Source organism: Terrapene carolina, unplaced genomic scaffold (genome assembly GCF_002925995.2).
Source record: "Terrapene carolina triunguis isolate 2854851 unplaced genomic scaffold, T_m_triunguis-2.0 Scaffold138, whole genome shotgun sequence".
NCBI classification, from domain to species: domain Eukaryota; kingdom Metazoa; phylum Chordata; order Testudines; family Emydidae; genus Terrapene; species Terrapene triunguis.
In genome coordinates this window covers 91,827-117,768 of record NW_020664489.1, presented here as the reverse complement: position 1 = coordinate 117,768, position 25,942 = coordinate 91,827, and the positions used below count along the sequence as shown (strand labels likewise).

General features: G+C 40.7%; 2 protein-coding genes across 4 annotated transcripts in view; one reads left to right on the top strand and one right to left on the bottom strand.

The window, feature by feature from the left end:
* The window catches only part of DYNC2H1 (dynein cytoplasmic 2 heavy chain 1), a 367,402-nt gene extending 361,949 nt beyond the window's left edge, over positions 1 to 5,453 (bottom strand). The window contains exons 1-3 of the mRNA XM_029911951.1: positions 5,245 to 5,453; positions 1,311 to 1,481; positions 38 to 173 (exon numbers count right to left, since the gene is read on the bottom strand). Of these exons, the coding sequence (XP_029767811.1) occupies positions 38 to 173; positions 1,311 to 1,481; positions 5,245 to 5,451 (514 nt within the window). The 5' untranslated portion in view covers positions 5,452 to 5,453. The remainder of the gene's footprint in view (positions 1 to 37; positions 174 to 1,310; positions 1,482 to 5,244) is intronic.
* Positions 5,454 to 10,706: 5,253 nt separating this feature from the next.
* DCUN1D5 (defective in cullin neddylation 1 domain containing 5) lies at positions 10,707 to 25,511 on the top strand. 3 transcript variants are annotated; one of them, XM_026653399.1, is made up of 8 exons: positions 10,707 to 11,021; positions 13,442 to 13,533; positions 16,455 to 16,525; positions 16,964 to 17,055; positions 23,172 to 23,280; positions 23,364 to 23,468; positions 24,237 to 24,339; positions 25,171 to 25,511. In XM_026653399.1, exons 1-8 carry the CDS (start codon positions 10,942 to 10,944, stop codon positions 25,224 to 25,226), a joined length of 708 nt encoding a protein of 235 aa, XP_026509184.1. In that variant the 5' UTR covers positions 10,707 to 10,941; the 3' UTR covers positions 25,227 to 25,511. The 3 variants fall into 3 exon arrangements, with proteins under 3 accessions (XP_026509184.1, XP_024074297.2, XP_024074296.1); XM_024218528.2 differs by having other exon boundaries at positions 10,937 to 11,008; XM_024218529.2 differs by lacking the exon at positions 24,237 to 24,339.
* Positions 25,512 to 25,942: the final 431 nt, after the last annotated feature.

Sequence of the window (25,942 nt, the reverse complement as noted above, 5' to 3'; positions counted from 1 at the left end):
TAAATTGTGTTGTAAAAGAAATAATTGTGGTACACACCGCGCACATCATCTTCACGGAATTTGGTTCCTGAGTAATTAGGATCTGATCTTCTGAGGACAGTGCCCAAACCAATCTCTAGGTCACTCAGAAGACTCTGGAGTTTGGGATCGAACTCCTTACTCCATTTCTCATCCTACAACAAAGATTCCAAGCAATAAAAATCATGTTAGAACTCTTTATCATTTTCTATTATCTGTTTTTTTCAAAAATAAATACTTGATGAATAACAATTATTCATTTGATGGGGGAAGAGAACAGGGAATGTACCGTAAATTCAGGGAAGGGCATCTTATTCTTTTACAGGTTGGACAAATCAAAACATTGAACCATATCATGCCAATAATTTTTTGAAAAAACTCCTTACTGATTTCAACATGGCCTACAGCTCAAAAACTGATTGCAAGACATGGATTAATATTTGCAAAAGGATGCTGCAAACAGATATTCTTTCATTATTCTCTATTAAGGTAACCAGGTATGGAATTTACTTCTGTGCTGAAAATTACTGGTTAAAATGAATAATGAAGGTTATTGTGATCTTCTGGAATCACTCTAAAAGTATGACAGAAAATAAATTGGAGCTTGGAAACTATGAAACACTGAAATTTTTTTTGCTAAGATAAAGAAATGTAGCCATGATTTTCTTTTGTTCGTGAAAAACCGAATAAAGCAAATATCTTCCTTATCACAAAATAAGAAAAGGAGGTATCATTTTAGAAGATATTAATCCTCAGTTTAGCTTTTACATTTTCACATGTAAGATACACTGCCACCCTCTCCAATCCCTGTGCCAAATTCTGCACTCCTCAATTAAGCAAAACTCTCAGAATTTAGCCCTCTGTGATCAATTCTCCTATTGACACACGGTGAAATTTAAGCAGGCAAAACCCATCAGCACAATGGAAAACATAGCCAAATAAGTCAGTTTAGGAATCCAGCACACCTATTTACCATATAAAATAGCTATACTGGTTTGTGCAGTCCTGCCATTGAAGTTGAGACAATATCTGATACACATTTGAAAAAATGACGCAGACTTATGTAAAGGTTGCTGTAAAGTGCCTCCTTTAACTTGAAAATGAAATAAATTGTTCATTCCTTAACCTATATAAATATTTTAATTTTAAAGCTAACAGAAAAGCAAATTACAATAAATCTCAGAGAACAATTAACATGGGATGGGGAAGATTTATAATGAAAAGAGAGGAAAGTAATCTGTAAGTACACACTTTTTAATGTATAAAAATATCTGTAATAGTGTATTACTCACCTTTAATAAAACTGGTGCAAATACCTGTCGTACTGCTTGATAAAGTGTATTAATAGGTGAATCTAACATAGATGACACAAGAATATTACTATGAAGATTATCTTCTGTAATAACATCAGGTCGCAGCTTAAAGAATACCAATACTTTATCTTTTGAATCACCAGCTTCAACCTATAATGATAAAAAAACACAAGGTGAAAGAAAGAAAGAAAGAAAGAAAGAAAGAAAGAAACTGCAAATCACAAGATGTTTTTCCCCCCAAATGCACTTTCTATACAATTTAGAGTAAGGAAATAATTCATTACAAAATTTCATGCTACTTGACTTGTGACAAACATTCTGTTATCTGATTTGTAATAAATTCAAAACTTCATGTGATATTTATATTGGGCTGAATAGGAACCCGAAATGTAATACAAAATCAAATACTTAAAATGGCCTCTGCATTATAAGTAGAGCTGGGCAAAAAATGGTTTGAGTGGATAAAAAACCATTTTCCCAAAAAATCCACAACCAGTTCTAATGTCAAGTAACCATTTTACTTATACTATGCTGGCATTGAAAATTACACTCCCCCACCTTCCAGTGTCAAGCAGGTGGAGTGCAAGTGATGGAGTGTAAAATATCACATGCTGCAGAATTTAAGCTTTCATTTTAAAAAATTAGTTTCTACCCTTCATGGTTTTGAAGATAACTTTCCAAATGTGAATCTATGCAATCTTCATGGTCTGCAGACAGCCAGGGCCGGCGCTTCCACTAGGCAACCCTAGGCGGTTGCCGAGGGTGACAGGATTTGGGCGGCGGCATTTTGCCGCCCTCGGCGGAAATTCGGCTGCGGGGGGTCCTTCTGCTCCGAGTCTTCGGCGGAAATTCAGCGGCGGGTCCTTCACTCGCTCCGGGACCCGCCGCCAAAGTGCCACGAAGACGCGGAGTGGAAGGACCCCCGCCGCGGAAGACCGCAGCCCCCCTGAATGCTCAGAGGAGGAGCGCTGCCGCCTAGGGCGGCAAAAACCCTGGCGCCGCTCCTGCAGACAGCGAGCTCCAAAACTTCTGCAGCTGCTCATAGACACCTCAAGCAATGGCAGAGTGAAATTGATATGAATTTCATCAGTTTCAACGTTGTGGCCCAGTACAGGATGGGCAGCAGTAGAAACAGAAGAGTCATGTCAATTTCACAGTGCAGCTTGTTGGCAAAACTACAAGTAGCAGAGACAAGCACTGAAGCTATTCAAGGAAGAAGACACATAAAACAGAGGCTGGGGAAAAGCAAACTAGCAGAGATCCCAGCTTCTACACAGCAGCCAAGAGCCTAGGTTTAGGAGGGAAAAGGAATCTTTTTCTCCCTTCCAACAGGCAGCGGAGGATCACGGGAAGGAGGTTTCAAATTTATCAGACACTTACTAGACAGAGGTTAAAATGAAAAATGGAGCATCTCAGCAGGATCCACTGACAAAATGGAGTTTGCCTCTGGACTCCAGTAGTGGGCCCTCACCTCATATTTCATGTTGGCCTCTGGCTATAGTAAGTTCAATCTTTTGTCTAATAACTAGAATTTTCACCTCACATGCTATGGTGCCCTCTGCACTGAGGAGAACCTTCCCCAAGTCCCCAATCCATCCCACTTGCCAGAAACTCCTGTGTTTAAATAACATAAAGTTTCTATCAATCCAACCAAAACAAGACAACAAGAGATAAAACTGACAGTCTATTCTAAAATCTTATCATAAAACAGGGGGGAAAGGTCTACAATCAAACTGAAGAATGAAGGGTTAGCAATAACATGCAAAACACTGACATTCTGCATATAGCACAAAACTCTATATCACCCCATTTTATTTTCCTCATGTACAGTACAGCAGACACCCTTTTTACACAATCATGTGTAAACTAGACAGTATTTGGTCCTGCCATGCGGGCAGGGGACTGGACTCGATGACCTCTCGAGGTCCCTTCCAGTCCTAGAATCTATGAATCTATGTATGTTACTTATTTCTCAAGATATTATAGTGCGCAATGTTTTCAATAAAATTAACTTTAAATGCTCTGTCAGCGGTACCCAAATTTTCTGCAACTGAGGATAACAAACACAATTCGCCAATAGTTCAATGTTAGCAGGAACTGCACCTAATTTACATGAAACAGAGCACTCTCCATACCACACGGACACAGAATGTACTGGGCACCCTGGTCTGCACAGTTGCTTTCCATTAGTTACCATGCCACACACTGAGCTCAGTGGTATACACAAGCCCTAGGAGTAATGAGTCGCATACTGAATCATAGGGTCTGCGTGCACTTCCACCTGGACAGTACACTTCACACCAAGCCCCATGATCTATACAGAGATAATAAAATGCCCCTCCCCCTGTAGATGTTTCCTCTGAGACAGAACACTGTACGGTGGGTCTCATGATTTGTGAACACACTGAGACAGCGTGTCACACATCAGACCTAGTGGTTTGCAAACTCACTCACAGTAAGACAGAATGTATATATGTCACACATTAGGACCTGAGACTCTGCTAGAACTCGAAGGGAAATAGCATGTAACACACCAGACCGCCTGGTCTCCATACACACTAGTACTGGGGCAGCATGTCACACACCAGAGCCCATGGTGTGCAGGGACACAGACACCAGAATGGTGTGTCACATATCAGAGACCATAGTCTATATAAATATAAAAACATAAGAACAGCCATACTGGGTCAGACCAATGGTCCATCTAGCCCAGTATCCTGCAGTGGCTGGTGCCACATGCTTCAGAGGGAATAAGCAGAACAGGGCAATTTCAAGTGATCCATCTCCTGTTGTCCAGTCACAGCATCTGGGAGTTGCAGGGTTAGGGACACCCAGAGCATGTGGTTGCGTCCCTGATCATCTTGGCTAATTGCCACCAATGTACCTATCCTCTGTGAACTTATCTAATTCCTTTTTGAACCCAGTTATACTTTTGGCCTTCACAACATCCCCTGGCAACTAGTTCCACAGGTTGACTGTGCGTTGTGTGAAGAAGTACTTCCTGTTGTTTGTTTTAAACCTGCTCCCTACTAATTTCATCGGTGACCCCCAGTTCATATGTTATGTGAAGGGATAAATAACACTTCCCTATTCACTTTCTCCATACCATTCACGATTGTATAGACCTCTATCATATCGCCTTTTTTGTCATCTCTTTTTCAAACTGAACAGTCCCCATCTTTTTAATGTCTCCCCACATGGAAGTTGTTCCATACCCTTAATATTTTTTCTTGCCCTTCTTTCTCTGCACCTTTTCCAATTCTATTGTTATCTTTTATGAGATGACTACCACAGCACTCTGACAAGATGTTTTGAGAGAACTATCCAGGATGATCCCAACATTTCTTTCTTGAGTGTTAACAGCTAAATTAGACTAATTTTGTATATATAGTTGGGATTATATTTTCCAGTATGTATTACTTTGCAGTGATCTACACTGAATTTCATATGCCATTTTGTCGCCCAGTCACCCTGTTTAGCAAGATCCTTTTGTAATTCCTTGCTGTCAGCTTTCATCTTAACTATCTTGAGTAACTATTGTCTGCAAATTTTGCTATCTCACTGTTCACCCCCTTTTCCACATAATTTATGAATATGTTGAACAGCACAGGTCCAAATACAAATTCTTGCAGGTCCCCACCATTTACCTCTCTCCATTGTGAAAATGACCATTTATTCTTACCCTTTGTTCCTATCTTTTAACTACTGATCCATGGGAGGACCTTCCATCCTGTCTGGTGACAGCTTAGTTTGCTTAAGAGACTTTGATAAGGGACCTTGTCAAAGGCTTTCTGGCACCAGGCTGGCACTTCACACACCACAAAGCCCATGGTCTGACACACTCACCAGGAGGGCGTATTGCACACCAGGCCCCATGGTCTGCATGGACGCCCACACCAGGACCTGGACGTACCTTGTTGGACACAGTGAGCTGGGTGCCCGAGTGCTGCACAGTGAGGAGGAACTCGTTGCCGTCGTCCAGGAAGTTGGCCAGTTGGGGGCTGGCAACGAGCGCACTGGACGGGTCGGTGGGATCGGCCGACGCTGCCAGGCCGAAATAATTTGCTGCGGTGACCGATATAAAGCGTTTCCTCTTGTCTCCCTCCCCAGCCAGAGACATGATGGCGGGGTGTCCGCCGGGGGTGGGGTTTCGGGGCAGGAGCGCTCACCCTGGGGGGGCAGGCAACTGAGGGGGGCTCATCCACAGGCTCAGTGAAAGGCCGAACACCGTCTGGCGTCCCCGGGTTGCCAGGACCCGTCACTATGGCGACCGAAGATGGCGGCCGCGGTACCGCGGAACGCTCGCGCGCTCGGCTGGGATGTGGGGAACGCGCCGCGCCTGCCGTGGACATTGGGTGAAGGGGAGGATCGAAGAGAAGATAGGCACTCGCTAGCCGCTCCCCGCTAGCATCGATGCAATCCCCGCCCCGGCTCCTCACGGGAGGGGCAAGGGTAGGGAGCCTGAGGAGGGGTTCGCCCTACTATGACCCAGGCGCGGCGCGCGCACGCAAATCAGCGGCCCCGCTGTCCGGGCGGTCTTGGAGGTCTCGCTAGCTCCAGCCTCGCTCTCCCCCCGACCAGCCTTACCGCCCCCGCGCCTCTGTTACGAAAGTGTTACATGCAGGAGTGATTACCTAGCCCCTGTGACCCTACCTGACTTGGTTTTACAACAACACCAAGTCACGTCAGTCCCAGGATATTAGGGAGGTGAGGTACTTACTATCTTTTATTAGACCAAGTTCTGTGGGTGAGAGTAGGGTGACCAGATGTCCCGTTTTTAAAGGGACAGTCCCATTTTGGGGGACTTTTTCTTATATAGGCGCCTGTTAGCCCCCCACCCCCTGTCCTGTTTTTTCACAGTTGCTATATGGTCACCCTAGGTGAGAGACACAAACTTTGGAGTGATACAGAGCACTTCGTCAGGTCTGGGAAAGATACCCTGACTGTCACAGTTAAATGCAAGGTGGAACAGATTGTTTAGCATAAGTAATTAGCGCATATGCTATGGGACCAGTCAAGGTAGAGTGTCCCATTAACACCTCTGCAGTTATCAGACAAAAAGAGAGGGTTAGTGGGTTACAAAAACAAGGAGGAGTCTTCAAGAGCTGTTCACACTGGCACTTTTCCTCAGTATAATTTTTGTCGTTGGGGGGGAGCGGGCATGTTTTTTTAACACCCTTGAAGGACAAAAGTTTTCCTGAGGAAGTGCCAGTGTAGACAAAGCCTTAGACATAGCCACACTGCTTATTACAACAATCTGTAACCCTGAAGAAGTGGGTTTGTTACCCACGAAAGCTTATGCCCAAATAAATCTGTTAGGGCTTGTCTACACTTCCATTTTATAGTGCTCTAACTTGCTGGCTCAGGCATGTGAAAAATCACCCTCCTGCGCGCAAGTCTGAGTGCTTTAAAGAGCTAGTGTAGACAGGCTCTGAGCTAATCCCCTTGTGGAGGTGGATTACCAGGAGCGCTGGGAGAACTCTCTCCCAGTGCTTGCTCACAACCACACTCGCAGTTCAAAGCGCTGCCCGGGAGCGTTCCCACAGCAGCACTTTGAAGTTTCCAGTGTAGACATACCCTTAGTCTGTAAGGTGCCACTGGACTCCTCCTCATTTTTGTAACCCATTAATCCTCTCTTTTTGTCTGATGACTGAAGAGGTGTTAATGGGCCACTCTGCCTTGAATGGTCCCTTAGAATATGTGCTAACTACTTATGCTAAACAATCTATTCCACCTTGCATTTAGCAGTGATGCTTGGAGTACCTTTCCCAAATGTGAAGAAGAGGTCTGTGTGCCTTGAAAACTTGTCTCTCTCACCAACAGAAGTTGGGTCAATTAAAGATATTACCTCACCCATCTTGTCTCTCTAACACCAAATGACATTACTTTTACATCTTCCCACTTTTGTTAATGTTGTGATTATTACTCAAATGAAAAATAACGCACAAAACCATATTTAAAAAAAATAAAGCTGGTTAGGAAATATTTTTCCTGCAAAAAATTCTGATGAAAACATTTTTATTTTTTTGTTTAAAATATTCCACAAGAAAAATGAGGGGGGAGGGTTGTAAAAAAAATTCATAAAACAAAAATATGTTTTCAACAAAAAACAGAAATGTATTTATTTTTGCAAAAACAAAAACAAAATAACCTTCATTTTTCACAAAACTCCATTTTCCAACAAAAAAACTTTTACCTCTGAAAAATGTGATGAGATTTAATAATAATGGCTAGGCTAGGTAAATGACAAATAGAGAGACATTTATTTCTTCTGTTGATTTAAAAATATCTGCCTTGACATCTACAAATTATGTAGATATCTAATTTGTGCAATTATGCATTATCATTAATGTTGGTCTCATCTTCCTATCCCCATCTACTACAGTCAACTGTTGTATCCTGTCTTTAATCTAGACTTAAATTCCCAGGGAAGAGACTGCTTACTGTATTTTTACAGCAGAATGGGGTTCTGAATTTGACTGAAACCTCTCAGTGCAGGTGTCAAACAAATAAATATTAATAATACTGTTATAATAAACAACAATACAAATCACAAATGATTTTTTCAGAATTATAGTCTCTGAATCTTGATAACTTTCTGATCACATGGCCATTTCATCTTGTTCAAACAGTGCCTTCTGCAGTGGCCTGTTCAATTGTTACCATGCTTCCACCATCTGGAGCCTGTTTGCTGCTGCTTCTGATGTTTTCATTGCCAATTAATATGCATTTTTAATTAGGTACTCTCCTGTTTATTCACTTTTTGCTAACACCTTCATTTGGAAAGCACAGTTTTTACAATTTCTGTAATATCCACTTTTCTTTCCAATGGAAAGTCAATTTATCTCAATAACCTTGCTTTGACTTGGTTATCAGTTACACCACAAATAATTCAGACTCTAATGAACCATATGTGTTAAATATACATATTAACATGACTTAGCTTTGTTATGTAGACCTGTAACTGTTATCTTGTTACAGTGTATCAATGTGGGGGAAGAAATTAAGGATGTTATTGACCCTTGCTAAGAAATCACAGGTACGGCTGTCCCTGAATTAGGATCTATCACCTAATTGATCTCAGTGTAAATAAGGATAAGGGACAAGAAAAGGTAAACTAAAAAAGTGCTTTATTTAACATAAGGTAAGTATATGGACAAAATATCTCAGTGGCTTGCATAGGTATGAAGCCCAAAACCCTCACCCTCTACAAATGACAGACAAAGGTATTTATACTTTACAGAACAAAGTTCGTCTGATTGTCTGCCTCAGCCTCGAGATGTTGGATCCGGACCTACCATTACGTTTGGAGATGACAGGCGGCACAGGGGGGACTCGGACCTTTGATAACTGCTGAACCAGGATTAGGATTAGGATCAGGATCAGCATCAGAATTACTTCTCAGGTAAGTAACTGTGGTGGTTTCTCTCAGAGATCTTACGGTGGTTCTTGAACGGACTATGCGAGCGCGGGCTGCCGCTAGGGAGGACAGCACCCTAGAGCCTGTGGGGCGGGCTTTTATATCCTCTAGTCTCTAAGCAGATTAGTGACTACCTGACCAGTCCTTTTCCCGCCTTTCCACAAAAGATCGCCAAACTCAAACAAAAGGGCGCCAAAGTTTCAAAGAGAAGGGTAGTCAACATGGCTGCCAAACAACTACTAGACACCATTCAAGATGGCGATTTTAACAAATGTTTACATTACCATTTTCCAGGTAAATAATACAAGATACCACATAGACATAAATCAAAGCATGCATATTAAAACATAAATACATGAATAATACTGTATAAGGCCGACCCAGAAACTAGTTTCTTGTAAAGAAAATGTTACTTTCCTATGTGACAGTCTTGGATGTATCACAGTATTCTTGAAATTTTTGCATGACTTTGTCTAGCGCAGTGGTTCTTAACCTATTTACCATTGTGGGCCACATATGCAGCTCTCTATATGTTATGTGGGCAACACAATATATATATACTACCTGTATGGCCCTGAGAATGTCACATGGGCCTCAGCTGTGTGCTGATTGGGTTTAGAACCACTGGTCTAGCGGTTTCCCATTCCCTTAATCTTACCACTAGCACAGTGGTTTTCAACCTGTGGTCTGTGGACTCCTGGAAGTCCAGAGAGTAGGTCTAAGGAGTCCGCAAAAGGCTGTCGTTACCACAGAAAAGTGGTTTTCAACCTATGGTCCGCAGACCCCTGAGGATCTGAAGACTATGGCTAAAATCTCTAAAAAGGTCCACACCTCCATTCAAAATTTTTTAGGGGTCTGCAAATAAAAACAAAGTTTGAAAACCACTGCACTAGTAGACCCCCAGTGCCTATAGGGCTATCACATGTAGCAATGTGAAGGATTTCACCCTTTCCAGTTTCTCAGTAACTCTATAGGCTTCCAGAAAAGTTTGGAAACATTTTATCCTGTCTTTGTCCAACTCCCATCCAGGCTGAAGGATTCAGGAACTTCCTTTGCTCTGGTTTTGTGAAAGGTTTAGTTTGCTTCTGACCCTATATTATAAGGCTGTGACATACATGAGTGTTGCTGTGAAACTGAACAACTTTATTTCTTGACCCCCACTCACAATGTAACTCCACTGTTTACTGTTACATTCTACTGTGCCCCTTCAACATCACGTGTCTCCACTTTGCCCACCTCTCTTGCACGGCCACTCCCCTCTGCCGCAACATCAGCTAGCCAAAACCACCAGGGGACTGCTCCATTGACAGCGCTATCCATCAAGGAGTCAGGGAAAAGCAGAGGCTGTGACTAGTCTGGTGTCTCACACATACAGCCCAGGTTGGGGCGATGTCCTGAGTGTGGGGAAACTGTCCAGCCAGGGAAGCTGTCTGAGGATGAGCTGCCCCGGGCGATGAGTATTCCAGGAGATCGCTGCTGGGTATCAGGGCAGAATGGCAGATCCCGGGAGGGAAGCTACCTGGGAAAGGGAAGCAGTTCAGGGTTGAGGACAGGGACCTGCTGACTGTTGGAGGGCTTGATGTGTGTGTTTTAAGGGGAGGGGTCCCTGCATGGCACTGGCTACCTCTACTGGCCGGGAGCGTGAACGAGGCAAAAAGACTCATCGTGGGCCGGGGAATGTCCAGAGAAAGGGACTTTCTCGCGGGTCCGGCGTGCCGCTCTGAGGCCGGGCAGCGGGGGAAGGCGGCCCGGACGGGTCAGTTGTGCAGCTTCGGGCGCGCGGACATAGCGCCCGCAGCGCAGCTCGCTACGCTCAGCCCCGCCCCGCGTGGGGCGCTAAGAGGAGCGTGTGCGCGCGAGGGTGGGTGTGTCAGGCACCAGCATTGGACCCGCCCCTCGCTGTTAGTCCCGCCCCCCGCGATTCTGTCACTTCCTGCTCCAGTCCTGCCGTCTGCGTCCGGGTCGCGCCGCCGGGTCCCTCCTTACTCGCCCGTAGCGGGACACGCACTTTCCCTGCCGGGGCAGAAGCAGCCGCCAGCGGCGAGGCCCGGGCGGCTTGTGCGTGGAGGGGAACACGGGGCTCCTCTCCTCGTCCCCACGAGGCGCCTGGGGCTGTGCCCTGGGGGGACGCGCCTGAGGGCCCCGGCTGCCTGCAGCGGGGCGGCCCCTCCCGCTCCCCGAGGCAGGAAGATGCCGGTGAAGAAGAAAAGAAAATCCGCGGCGGCGGCGGTAGCGGATGAGACCGGCCTCAAGAAATGTAAACTGGGCAGGTACCGTATCCCCGCCCCCCGTGGTCCCTGCTGCGGCGTCGCTAGGCTGCAGCGTGGGGGCGGCGTTGCTGGGCAGCGGGGTGTCAGCGCTGCACGGTGCCACTGGGCACGTGTTGGTGCCCCAGGGCGGGTGACACCGAGACCTGCAGTCACAGCTCAGAGTGGATCTGAAACGTGCTGTGGCTTGGCGACACGTGTCCTCACGTCGCGACATCAGTTGGCCGCGACATCCCATGGTGTCAAGGCGTGTTGGCATGTTGACACATGCCGTCCTGTTGCTCTGATGTGGGGTGTTGTATCGCAGCAGGGCGGCCCAGCCATTCAGTGCAGCACATACAGTGACAGATTGACATAACGTAATGGGGTCACAGACACATCTTGTATGTTGTGGCCTGGCCTCCATGTTTGGCTTGTTCAACAAGCTTGAGGGGGACTAGCTTACAACCCTGCCTCTCTTTCCTGTTCTATTTTGCATAACTGTGCCATTTACTGTGGAGCTTGGGTTGCTCCCAATATCTGTCTCCTTGTTCAAACCCACTGCATCACACTTGCTGTTCTGTAGATCTGGGAGGCTGGGTTTCATAGTACCCATAATCTCCAGGTTAGGTTACAGTATGTGTAGCAGAATGGGAGTAGGGCCGCAGGATTCACAACAAAACAAGGAAGCCTAGAATACCCAAAACAAGTGAGAAGCATCTCATTAAAATGAATGTATATACCAGAGATCTGCTGAGTATCTAAAGTCCCTTTTCAAAGGCCACTTGTGCTTCAGTACCAGATAAACAGATTAGAGCAACAATTAAACATTATAATACACCCATCTGAACAAAATATAATAGGAACTAATGAGTATAGTTTCTGTAAAGGGAAATTGTGCCTCTCTAATCTGTTAGAATTATTTGAGCATGTCAGTAAAATAGTGAGTGGAAGAGAACCAACTGACTGAAGTTATCAGGACTTTCAAGAAGCCTTTGAAAAGTTTCTCACAAGAGACTATTAAGGAAATTTAGTAGCTATGGGGTGAAAAGCAAAGGATTGTCATGGATTAGCAATTTGCTAAAAGACAGAAAACAAAGAATATGAATGGAGTAGTCCGTTTTCACCATGGCAAAAGGTTAGCAGTGGAATGCTCTAATGTTCTGTATCAGGGCCAGTGTTTTAAAAAAGTTATTAAACTTGGGAAAAAATAACCAAAACTCACTGTATGGCTTTGTTTCTTCCTAATTATTTACATTTTTAATCTCAAATTGATAGATGCTTTTCTTCAGCACAGCGTTAAATGCAGCTTGTCATTTAAGACCTGATTTTACAAAGTGCTGAATGTCCTGAACTCCCAGTGAATTTTGCAGTGTTTTATTAGGTGATAAATGTGCCCACTACCTCACAGCATTGGAACCTTCTTTTCTTGTTTAACATGTCTCATTTTAAAATTGCCATGAAGGAATTGCATAATTCCAAATCCTCTTTTACTGTCAGTTTTTACCTCATTTTTACATAAACTAATAATTTTAATAATGTAAAAGGATGTCTTCTAAGTTTGAAAGAAGACTTTTTTTCTAAAGGTGTTATAGTTTGTTAAAGATGATGTGACCACTTTTAATTGAAAGAAATGTAGGTTATAAAGTGTAATCTATGTAGAATGATGGACTGCACAGATTTTACCTCATACACATTTGCACGTCACAACGAAGTCATTGGGGTTTAGTGCACATATGCAAGAGCAGAACCTGATCTTTACTGTCTACATATTGTGTGTGTGTGTAAAATTAATGGATTTACCATGGATTGTTTATTGTTATTATTTTCTCTGGCATCCAGACACACTGTGCATGTCCATTTATAGGATATGTGATGATATAAACAGATGTTTACATTAGAAAAAGAGAACAAAAATTTTCAAATTTATATATGTAAATAAAAATAGTGTGACTCTCAAAGGTGCTGAACTCTGTGGTTCCCCTTACATGGGATTTGTGGGTGCTCAACACTTCTGAAAAATCAGGTCACTTACATTAGGATATTTAATTATGGATTTAGAAGCCTAACTAGGCACCCAGGTTTAAATATTTGGCTGACAACATAAGAGCTATTGCTGTTGCATTGATATTTTGACAGACCACATCCTTTTGTGCTCTTGCAAACTAGTAGTATTTTTAAATATCGGACAAGGAATATTTGTCATAAATTTGGCAGTGTGAGAGAACTATCTACAACTCTTATCAATGCATAGAATTTATGTGAAGTACTGTATCAAACTGCTGCCACTAAAACAAATTCCATATATGCTGATTGTTCATAAAGACATTTTTTGGTTTTAGTTCTGACTAGTAATAAAGTATTTGGAACTTAATAGAAAATAGTCATTTCTAAAAAATGAGGAACAGTGGATGTAACATTTTAGGCATGTGTATTTTTATAAGCTATTGCAGATCGCAAGCCTCTGGTAAACTGATAAGTGGAGAGGAGCATTTTTCAAGCAAGAAGTGCCTGGCTTGGTTTTATGAATATGCAGGTATGGAAGTAATACAGACATGTTTAAAATCATATGGGTTTGTTTGAAATTAACAAGCGAATAATAAATTTTAAAAAATTAACACTTGTTTTTTCACATTAATGTTTTTCTGAATAAATAGGCCATGACACATGAATTGGTGTTTCTTGTACAATTATGTTTCCAGCTAAAAAGTATCCCTCTAACTTCTTTAGAACCCACATCTCTTTCCCATCTCCTCCTCCTCCTCTTCTACTTGATCAGTACTCCTAAGGCTTATTACTTACTGTGGCCTTATTTAAAATAATACAGCTGTGTTGCATTGTACACAGTGGTTATCCAGAAGCCAAACAAGTGTCCTTCCTATTGATTCGGGGAAAACAAAACACAGTAAAACAGGGTGCGAAAAGATTCTCCAGACAGTGAAATAACATCTAATTATCTTTTGCATGACTAAATTTTGTTATTTAAAACTTAATGGGGAGGGTCATTCAGTAACACTGTGCATTAGTTCATAATACTGTACCCTAAATTTTTGCTTTAAGTTATGACAACAAACAAACCCCACAAACAGAAAAGATTTGTTTTAAACGTTGAAGAAAGTTCCCTTTTTATACATTAAGCCTGCTGTGCAGCTGATCACTCAGTTTAACAAAAACTCAGTGTGTTTTGTGTAATTTGTTAAGCACTTTTTGCTGCTTATTTTCTACTAAACAGTTAGAAATTGGGCCTTAGGAAATTGCTAATGTTTACAGAGCCCTTCTTCTCTAGAAAAACAACAAGGAGTCCGGTGGAACCTTAAAGACTAACATTTATTTGGGTATAAGCTTTCATGGGTAAAAAACCACTTCTTCAGATCCATGAAAGCTTATTCCCAAATAAATCTGTTAGTCTTTAAGGTGCCACCGGACTCCTCCTTGTTTTTGTGGATACAGACTAACACAACTACCCCCAATACTTGACAACTTCTCTAGATTACTGATTAAAATTCATCCTAAATAGTTTATGATTAAGTCATTACTGTTTGCTAGCACATGTGAAATGAGTTGGTTTTGTCCACTAGGAATTGGATCGAGTATCCATATCACAACTGACACCAATTGACACGTTTTTTTGATAGTCTCAGCTGAGAAGCTTAGAAGTGAACTACCTTCTCACCCCTAGCAGTGGCCTCTCCAAACTACATTTGAGGCAGATTAGCCTGGGCTCTGCCACATCTTTCCAGTGGAAAAGTAGAGGATTTCAATCTCAAGGACTTTTGGTCATTAAATTCATAGTGCTTTTATGAAATCTAAATTGATGTACAATTTCCAGTTTTATTTTATAGGGTCTTGAACTATGTGAATGTATATATTCTATATTTAAAAAAAAGTAATTTATTTATCATTGCATATTAACCAGTGGACTAAATGTTTTAAGGATACAATTAAATGATTTCTCGTCTAATCTAAACATGTAATCTTTTTTTAAAATATATTACGTAGAGAGGAAAAAAACTGTAACCACAATGAAGTTGCAACCCATTGAATGGATTTCATACATAGTGTCCTTTACAAAGTGCTAAGTGTCTGATCGTGCAAACACACTCAAGTACTTCCATTGAAGTCAATGGGGCTGTTAATTGTAAAGGAAAGTTCCTCATATTTGTAACAGTTTCAGGATTGAATGCTCAACTATTAAATATATTCCATGCTCAAGAAAACCACGTACTTGGACAGCAGTGTGCTACCTTGTACTAGATCCATAAACCAGTGGTTGTGCTCTGCAAACCAGATTCACTTTCCTGTCTGCCTATAGCACGCATTACCTGAAAAGGAAGTAACTTTTAATATTCAGAATTGACTATGGCTCTAATTCCATTAATCAGCAGAATTACCAGTTTTTTAAAATGAGTTCTGATTCAGGATCATAGCCATGATACTGCTAATTTAAGATGGCTATAATGCATGGAAAAGTATAGGTCTCTCTCATCCCCTCCAACGCTAACCGTGTACCCCAAAAAGTAGTAATTTCCAAAATTACCATAGTTGTCCCAAAAACATAACATGCACCCTTTTGTAGTTAGGTATCTGCTAAAACAGCATGTTACCAAAGTAATTATCCAGGACCTAGCAAAATGGTATGTAAAGTAAATAGACCTTCCAACAACATGTGTCCATCCAGCTTTGTTAATAGCCCGGTTGGAGTAATTGTTGGAACAAACTCATCAGAAATATCTGAAGTACCAGGGAGAGGATCATAGCAACAATGCAATGGATAAACCCCAGAATATGTCTGTATGTGTGTTTTGTTTTTTTTAATACGATGCCAAGTTTGCTGCTTGTCAGAGGCTTTATTATACAAAGGGGCAGCATATAGCATAAAACCAAGCATAACAATCCCAGCAAGCTCATCCTTAGATGCTATGTAATACATTTAATGTTATCACACTATTATTATTTATTATAAAATTACATCCAAAATGCTAAATTATCAGCTAAACTGAGGCTATGGACAATTATTAATTGGTAAATAATTAATTTCGTATAACTTGATTCCTCCCCTGAAAATTTAGGCTTAAACCATAATCTCAGCAGTACTTAAAAAATAATAATAAAAACAATAGCTACTTGGCCTCAGTGAATGCTTTCCTTGACAAAATAGCTGTTGTAGGGCTTTGTTGACTAGGTCAAAGCATGTTGAAGATGGCTGAGTTATCAAATAGCCTTTGAGGATACTTTGTAAGTGATAACTGGTACTCTACTTTTCATCTTCCCCTGCGTTACAGATAGGGTCATTTTCTACCACAAAGGCTATAGATACAAGTAATGTTGTAATTCTGTGTCAGTTCTTAAATGTAATTTTTATTTAATATCTCTTGTTTTTATGTATGTAATCAAAATTAGCAATGATTGTAATTTGAATGTTATATAACTTAGACTGATTTCTTTTTGGTTTTGAAGGTCCTGATGAAGTTGTAGGGCCAGAGGGAATGGAAAAGTTCTGTGAAGACATTGGTGTTGAACCTGAAAACGTAGGTTTTACTGCTGAACATTAATGGAAATTTAAGTAAATAAATCGATAAACTTTTTTGCATAAGACTAAATTTAAACTTCAATAAGTGAAAGGGGAAAGTGTTGTGGCTTCTTAATTATGGGGGCTTTTTGCTGTATTCTCAAGGTTACAATTGGGGAGGTTTTTTTTTTTTTTAAGTATGTCAACTAAGTTTATTTTAAAACAAATAGATATACTTTATTTTCTGAAATGTAGGATTAGGGAAAGATTGTCACACAGAATTCAACTAATTTACCTACATTTCACATTTTGGAATCCTTTAAGTCTGTAGCACAATCACTTAATTATTTGAACATTTTAGATGTTCTTCATAAACATCTAGATATCCATTTGTAAATTATAGTTGTAAATATTGTCTTCTTTGTATACTGACATTTTCCTTTCTTTTTTTCCTCAGATTATTATGTTAGTTTTAGCCTGGAAATTAGAGGCTGAAAGCATGGGATTTTTTACCAAGGAAGAATGGTTAAAGGGGATGACCTCGTTACAGTAAGAGTTTTTTATACATGATAGCATGTTCAAATTTGTGTTTGAGGAAGCAGCTATTAATTACCCTTCTCTCAATTTCTAGATAGTATGCAGGACTGATGATAAAATATAGCACCTTTTGCTCGTAGGTCTCCAATTCAAACCTGGCCCCAGTCAGTCACTGGGAGTACTAGACATATGCCATCAAATCACCAATTTAATGATTTCTCTTAAATGAATTGGTGGTCTTGTTTCAGACCCTATTAGACTAATGTTCACTTAGCAAAAATCATATCTTGAAATGCCATCCTAGTCAGCAGAATCATATCTTGAAATGTCATCCTAGTCAGCAGACACACAAGTGAGTGGATATGGAGATATACCAGTGTTGAGGTATATACCAGTGTTGAGGTATATTGGTGGGCAATATGGGGAAATTTGCATTATTGCATCCTATACCAACTCAGTGGATAGAGGATTTCAATATCCAGTCTCTATTGCTGTCAGTCATCTTTATTATTATAGGCGAGGGGCTGGAAATGACATCTATGTTTACATTGCCTAATGCTTTCCATTGTAAAAGATTCTTGGGACCATTCTTTGAGAAGCTCTTATATCTCCATTGTTCACAGGTCTTTGATATTGTCAGTGGGAAAGCCCTGAGGCTAGAGACGTCTTTCCTTTCTCTCATGAAATTCCATCCAGCTTTTTGCCGAGATACTAGTGAAATCAGGGTTTCCTTTCTTTCTCTTGTTGCTCAGGAAACTTTTGACAACATGCCAAGATAATAACTAAATGTGAACATTCTAAGGCTGGGCTGCTACGGCAACAACAGCACACACTGTAATGGAGATGCTAGGAAGGTGCCAGAGCAGCTGTAGTTTGGGGAAAAGAAAGCTGGGCTCACCCCCCTGATCTGGCACATGACCCCAGTAGCCTATGCTCCCTGCAAGGGTGTCACATGGGACAGGATTCTCCACTTCCCAGTGAGTGCTGGGGAAGAGAGAGTCAGACTGGGGTCCACTCTGTAAACCCACCTGGACCCAGCAGCTCATTTTCCCCCTTGACCTCGAAGGACATCTCATGGAGCAGGAACCCCCCTAACTCCCTCTTTTTTTGTTTAAAAACTTTTTAAAGAACTTTTTAAGAAATTACATACAAAAAACTGTCAAAAGAGTGTTATTTAGGTTGCAAAGTCAAGCACTCGAAAGTTAGGAAATGCCAGACTTACAGTTGCCTCTTCAACCTTAATTCAATCCCTTGTGTATATGTATTTTGATACAGTCTTTAATTACATGATTACATACTATTTTTTTCACAGGACCTCTGCCTCAGTCAGTGCACAGGATGGACGCACAAGAGGGCAAAATTAAGGTTACTTGTGCAACTATACATCTAACATTTCCTAACTTTGGAGTGATTTACTATGCAACCTAAATAATAATTTTAACATACTAGGTTTTTTGTATGCAATTACTTATATTTTGTCCAAAAGTGGGCTTAGTAGATGTGCAAGACGACGGTTTCTTGCCTCAGAGATCTTACATTCTACCTAGAAATTGACATGGAAGAAGAGGAATTAAAATCTGGGATTTTAATTAAATTTAATTCCGTATGTAACTTTCACCCTTTTTAACTCTCTCTTTTCTTTGTTTTTAACCATAGTTATTTTAGTCCTTCCCTTTTTTAATACTTCGATTGTTGTTTTAACGGAAACTTATTGACAACTCCTTTCCTTTGAATCGTTAGTTCTCCTTTTTTTTCCTTTATAAATAAAACAATAAGTCACCAGGACCAGGTGGTAATCAGAACTACTAACTGTGATATGTAACTTATCTCTTAAATCAGTCTCTGTACCAGATGATTGGAAGATAGATAATGTAAAGCTGATCTTTAAAAAAGGCTCCAGGGGCAATCCTGGCAATTACAGGCTAGTAAGACTAATTTCAGTACCAAGCAAATTGGTTAAAACTATAGTAAAGAACTGAACAATCAGATCCGGATAACAAAATATGTTGGGGAAGAGTTAATAATTTATAAAGGGAAATCATGCCTTACCAATCTGTTAGAATTCTTTGAGGGTGTCAACAAGCATGTGGAAAATGGTGATCCAGTTGATGTAGTGTACTTGAACTTTCAGAAAGTCTTTGACAGGGTCCTACACCAAAGGCTCTTAAGCAAACTAAGCAGTCATGGGATAAGAGGGAAGGCCCTCTCATGGATCAGTAATTGGTTAAAAGATAGGATACAAAGGGTAGGAATAAATGGTCAGTTTTCACAATGGAAAATGGTAAATAGTGGCATCCTGCAAGGATCAGTACTGGGACCTGAACTGTTCAACAGATTCATAAATGATCTGGAAAAGCAGGTAAACAGTGAGATGGCAAAGTTTGCAGATGATACAAAATTACTCAAGATAGTTAAATCCAAAGTTTACTCCAAAGAGTTGCAAAGGAATCTCACAAAACTGGGTGAGTGGGCAACAAAATGGCAGAGGAAATTCCATGTTAAGTGCAAAGTAATGCACATTGGAAAACATAATCCCAACTGAATTTAGAACATGATGGGGGTCTAAATTAGCTGTTACCACTCAAGAAAGAGATCTTAGAGTCATTGTGGATAGTTTTTTAAAAACATCCGCTCAGTGTGCAGCAGCAGTCAAAAAAAGCTAAGAGCATGTTAGGAGCCATTAGGAAAGGGATAGATAATAAGACAGAAAATATCATCATGCCTCTATATAAATCCATGATACACCCACACCTTGAATACTGTGTGCAGTTCTGGTCATTCCATCTCAAAAAATATATATATTAAAAGTGGAAAAGGTACAGAGAAGAGCAACAAAAATGATTGGGGTATGGAGTAGCTTCCATATGAGTAGAGACGAAAAAAGACAGGAACTCTTCAGCCTAGAGAAGACATGACTAAGGGGTGATATGATAGACCGCTATAACATCATGAATGGTGTGGAGAAAATGAATTAAAAAGTGTTATTTACCCCTTCACATACCATAAGAATCAGGGGTCACCAAATGAAATTAATAGGCAGCAGGTTTAAAACAAATATAAGGAAGTACTTCTTCACACAACGCACAGTCAACTTAGGGAATTTATTGCCAAGGGATGTTGTGAAGCCCAAAAGTATAACTGTTTTAAAAAAAAAATAGTTAAGTTCATGGAGGATAGCTACATCAATAGCTATTAGTCAAGATGGTTCAGCAAGACAGCCCCATGGTCTGTGTGCCCCTTAACCTCCAACTGCCAGATGCTAGGATTGGATGACAGAAGATGGATCAATTGAAATTGCTCTGTTCTGTTCATTCCCTCTGAAGCATCTGGCACTAGCCACTGTCTGAAGACAGGGTACTGGGCTAGATGGACAATAGGTCTGACCCATTATAGCCATTCTTATGTTCTTATGAGCATCATTTAACTTTCCTTCCTGCTTAATTCCTCCGCATCATCACCTCTCCTTCCCTTCTTCTATAGCCCAACAGAAAGTAGTAAGTTTAATGTAAATGAAACCTTCCACCAGTTATTTCATTCAGTTGATCATCTGACATTGTGGGACCTCTAGTGCAACAAAGATGTGATTCTCTGCTACTCCCACTGCAGCTGTACTGTGTCCGTGGTCTAAGGCACTTTATAAGGCAGGGGTCGGCAACGTTCGGCACGCGGCTCGCCAGGGTAAGCACCCTGGCGGGCAGGGCCAGTTTTATTTACCTGCTGACGCGGCAGGTTCGGCCGATCGCGGCCCCCACTCGCCGCGGTTCGCCGTCCCGGGCCAATGTGGGCGGCAAGAAGCGGCGCAGGCGAGCGATGTGCTGGCCGCGGCTTCTCGCCGCTCCGATTGGCCCAGGACGGCGAACCGCGGCCAATGGGGGCCGCGATCGGCCGAACCTGCCGCGTCAGCAGATAAATAAAACTGGCCCAGCCCGCCAGGGTGCTTACCCTGGCGAGCCGCGTGCCGAACGTTGCCAACCCCTGTTATAAGGTGTCCACTAATAATTTGGAAGAAGTTGAAGGGACTGCTTCTTTACATGACTGGAGAAACAGGCAGCATGGATTCAGTCCTCAGTGCACTTCTGTTCAGTTGAATCAACCATTGGAGTTGATCATCAATCATCAATTGGAGGTGGGAGCTGCAGAGAGGCCTTCTCTTTCCCTTGCAGATGGAAAAAAATGGTTCAAATAAAGCATATATATGTCAGTACCATTTAAGCCTTGGAGATTTATGATATGGGTGGTGTTATTTCGTTTTGTGGGAGTACTGGACACACTAGCATAAAGCTTTGTTTTTTGTTCTTTTTTTAAAAAAATCTGGTAGATAAGTAACCAATGAGAACTTGGTGACAGACTGCTTTTGTCCAAAAATCCAGGTTCTCATCTCCGTGCAAGGTGTCTACTTTCCTCTGACGCATCAGGTATCACTAAAGGCAGGATACTCGGCCCGATGGACAATTATTATTATGGCATTTTCTATGTGGAGTCTGCCTTACATAGACCCCAAAATAGAAGTCAAAGTACCACTCATTCTTGGCATTATATTGGCTTACATATTGCATACCTATATGTATTGCAGACATATAAAAAAATATTTCAGTTAACGTCAGGACAAAGGTTCCAACAATGAAAGAGACAGGCTTGTTGTGTATGCACGTTGGTTTTATTTTAAATTTAACTCTACTGTATTCAAATTTAGGGACAAGTGTCCAGAGTGAAAGTTGACAAATACATGGTTCAGGCTTTCCTGGGAGGATAAATAAAAACTGAACTAATTTAGATCTTGTTATTATTTATGTAGAGGCTCACCATATTTTACAAAACAAATAAGGCAGGGTTGAGGTTAAGTGTTAAGTGTAAAACTAATAATTTTTGTAATGTGTATGTACAATTTAATTATTTTATTATTTAGTGAGGACTGATCTTCTTTGCACTCTACAGATTTGGCCCAGGGCCTGTGCCATTTTGTGTAGTTGCTAGTGCCCTCCACCAGCAGCAAAAAGTCTGCCTGGTAGAAGTTGTGACAGAACAAAATGTCAGCAGTATTCTTCCCCTGGGAGGCATAGAGTGAGCCAACACAACCCAAAGTAGGAGATGGTGGTTGGGAAGGAGGCACATCATCTCAGCAACATGCACTGCAAGATTCCTAATGGCCTCTCTTTCATGTATAACCCCAATGGAGTGCAGAGTTAATATAACCAACTGCTCTTCTTTGAAGTGAATCCCTACAGTGGGATTCACAGGTGAAAATCACCCATTCTGTGCCAGTGTTGGTGAATCTAGCCCATACACTTTTTTTTTTTTTTAAGAGCCATGCTAAGAAAAATATTTCCAAAGCTATTTTTGACAGAGCCAATTTCATGAGCAATAATTTTTATACTTGTAAATTCTGTTCTGTAATTTGTGAACCACTTTTTTCTGCCAGTCCCAGTTTAATGGGCACTGAGCAGTTCATGCTGTGGTATTTGCTCTCAGCTTTCAGTTAAGTCATATAAAAGAGGCTCTAGGATATTTTGCATAGTGCTTGAGCAATCTACAACTCTTACATATGTATAACTAATGAAAATTTTGTATATGCAAGGTGTGCAGCATAGGGTCTTTACTTACAGCTAGATTTTGCTGCACTTAATGACACTGAACGGTACCTTACTCCATAAGGCTTGAAATACTTGCAGAGCAAGCATTGGCTTGCAAAACCCAGGGTTGTGAATTCAATCCTTGAGGGGGCCACTTAGGGATCGGGGCAAAAATCTGTCTGGGGATTGTTCCTGCTTTGAGCAGGGGGTTGGACTAGATGACCTCCTGAGGTCCCTTCCAACCCTGATAGTCTATGATACTAAACAAGTAAGCTGGCAGAATCTGGTCCTTGGTAATTTAAAAGGTTGTACTTTGAATAGTACAAGAAGTGAATTTAAACTGTGTACTTGGTAAACGAAAGTCCTTTTCCATGGCCTGAGCATCCCGAATGTCAGTGACTTGTGAATGGTGAATGCTTCTGAAAAACAGGTGTATATTACCCTCTGCAAGCATGTTTATAATAGGCGCAAACTTGACCCTTGCATATAATGTTTTTATTATTATTATTATTATTATTTATTTATTTATTTAACATTATTTATTTGGTTTTGTTTAAGGTGTGACTGCACAGAAAAGTTACAGAGTAAGTTTGATTTTTTGCGGTCACAACTGAATGACATTTCATCCTTTAAGAATATCTACAGATATGCCTTTGATTTTGCAAGGGTAAGTCTGTCTGATCATTAGAACATTTGAGTACAAGTTCCTTTATCAGTTTTTCCTAAGTGCTCCTTTCTTCGTAATTTTAGGATAAAGACCAGCGAAGTCTTGATATTGATACTGCAAAATCTATGTTAGCGCTTCTGCTTGGAAGAACATGGCCACTGTTCTCAGTATTTTATCAGTACTTGGAGGTATGCACTCTATTATTGTTTTAAAAAATAAATTCTCAGCTGTCTGGAGGGTGACATTACAGTGTGCTGCTGTAAGAAGAGGTTTTGAGGATTGTGCACCTCTGTGTGAGGGTACAGCTATATTGCTCCTCCATTGCACCTTGATTGACACATTTATGAAACAGCAATAGCTTCTGTATATCTCAAAGGAGAACTTCTTTTTCCTATCCTCTGCACCCTCCCAAGCCAAAGTGAGCTGTAATATAAGTAGCTGAAATTTCTTTCTTCTCATATCGAAAAGGTAAACTTGAAGTTAAATGTGCCTCTCTACCACTTAAGCCACTACATGACCCAAAGTGAGTATCTTTGGGGACTCTACTTTAGCTCATAGCCTGGAGGGAAGGAGAATCCCTTGTTGAATTTGATTCAGGGCAAGATGTAAAATATACCCTTTTTTCCAAGCTTCCCAATAACAGCCACTAGATTCTCCTGATATTTTATCTTCTGGATACTATTCACAACCAGTTTCCTCAGAGAAACTCTCTGGCTTCTGCAGAGGGTTGCAGAATATATCCCCCCTAATCTTCTATTTGTTTTTTCAGCTGGTGTTATATGCCCTTAGATACCAATTTGATGGGCATCTTGTGAATTGATGAAATAATGGATGTCAGTATCCAGTAATGGAATTGTGTACATTGGGAAATAACTCAAGACAACTCTAGAAATACTAAAAATTAAAGACATATTTTTATCAGATTCCCTGATTAAATATTTTTTTATTTTTCTTAGCAATCAAAGTATAGAGTTATGAACAAGGATCAGTGGTACAATGTGTTAGAATTCAGCAGAACTGTGCATGCAGATCTTAGCAACTACGATGAAGATGGTGCATGTAAGTGTTCATAACATTGTTTATTCAACTGTAGTTTCAATATTCCCAGTTCCCAGAATGGAGGAATAAATTTAAGTTCCATGAAAGGAAACTTTACTTTAAAGTACAAAATATAATTTAGAATAAATCTAAAGAAAAACTGGCCCAATGGCTTACAAGCAACAGGCCAGATCATCAGCAGTTGTTAATTACTGTAACTCCCTTGAAGCACACAGAGCTGTACCAATTTACAGGAGCTGAGGATCTGATCCATTGTGTTCAGCTGCTACATGACAACCGGGGTTTGGACACAATCTCTCTTTTGAGCCAATGAATGCTGGGCTCCAGTTAAACTGAGGCAACATAGTTTCCCATCGTTGGGGAATGATCTGTGGTTTTCTTCCAGCCAGAGCTAAAGTACAGTCAAGTATATTACATTTTTATTGAATAAGGCATCTCATATTGCTCCTTATTCTAGACAATAGCATGCAATTTTGAAATCTTTAGCAAAAGGGAATTCTTTAGCCTGGTTTGTAGCATAGCTCTATTAAGATGTTAATTTAATATCATCTTACTAATTTAATAAAATCTACTCAAACTGTCAAATGCTTTATTTTAAAAAACAAACAAACAAAACTTCACCTTCTCCAGCCCCCAAATACAACTCTCATTCATCAGTTTTTGGTGTGGTATAATTTTAGTTATCTTAAATTCTTCATAAACATTTGATCATAATAATTGACACTGAACACTACCTAGACTAAATGATGTAGCCTTTATAGTTCAAGAGGAGACTAAAAAGTAGTTTTTAAAGGCTTTGCATCTTGTAACTTTGAACATTGCTATTTCCAGGGCCCGTTCTCCTTGATGAATTTGTTGAGTGGCAAAAAGTTCGTCAAGTGTCATAGCAAGAACTTTGAAGAAAATGCAGAATTTTTTGATGCCCACCTCTATACAAACTAATGAGACAAAACCAAGGGTTGCATTTTCATGCTTATGAAAGACTTTACAGTGATTTTTTTTTTTTCCTTTTTTTTTTAAAGGAAGTTTTCTTGTTACATGTGATATGGGCATTGAACCACACCTCTTCTGAGACTGAAAGTTGGAGTTTGTTTTTGAGTCTTATGTTTATAGCATTTATTTCAGAACAATAAAGATCCAGATTTGTGACAAAGGCCTAAAAGTGAAGGATGTCCCATGAGTGTGGTGTCTATTTTTGAAATTCAAAACTTTTCAGATTTTACTTTCTCAGAAATGCCCTTTGCTCTGAGTTGTGTGGGTTTTTTCAAATGTGCTTAACTGGCACTGTAGTATGCTGATGGTATGATTGTCTTGTGCGATACAAGTTAGAAGGAATGACTGTTGATCTTAAGCTCTGGGTGGTATTTTATTCGTTTGCACACTAGTATCAGACATGGGTTGTGCCACAACATTCATCTCCAGGTGGAGACAAAGGCCTTAAAAATTCATTTTTCTCCACTACTCAGTCAGGGCTGTATCATTTAAAGGCATGGCCATTTTAAAAAAGTCATATGTGCATGGCTCCATATGCTGTATAGCTAGAAAATAGTCACTTGTATATCAAACGGTACTAACGTTAATACTGTTTGGTACAACAAGGCAG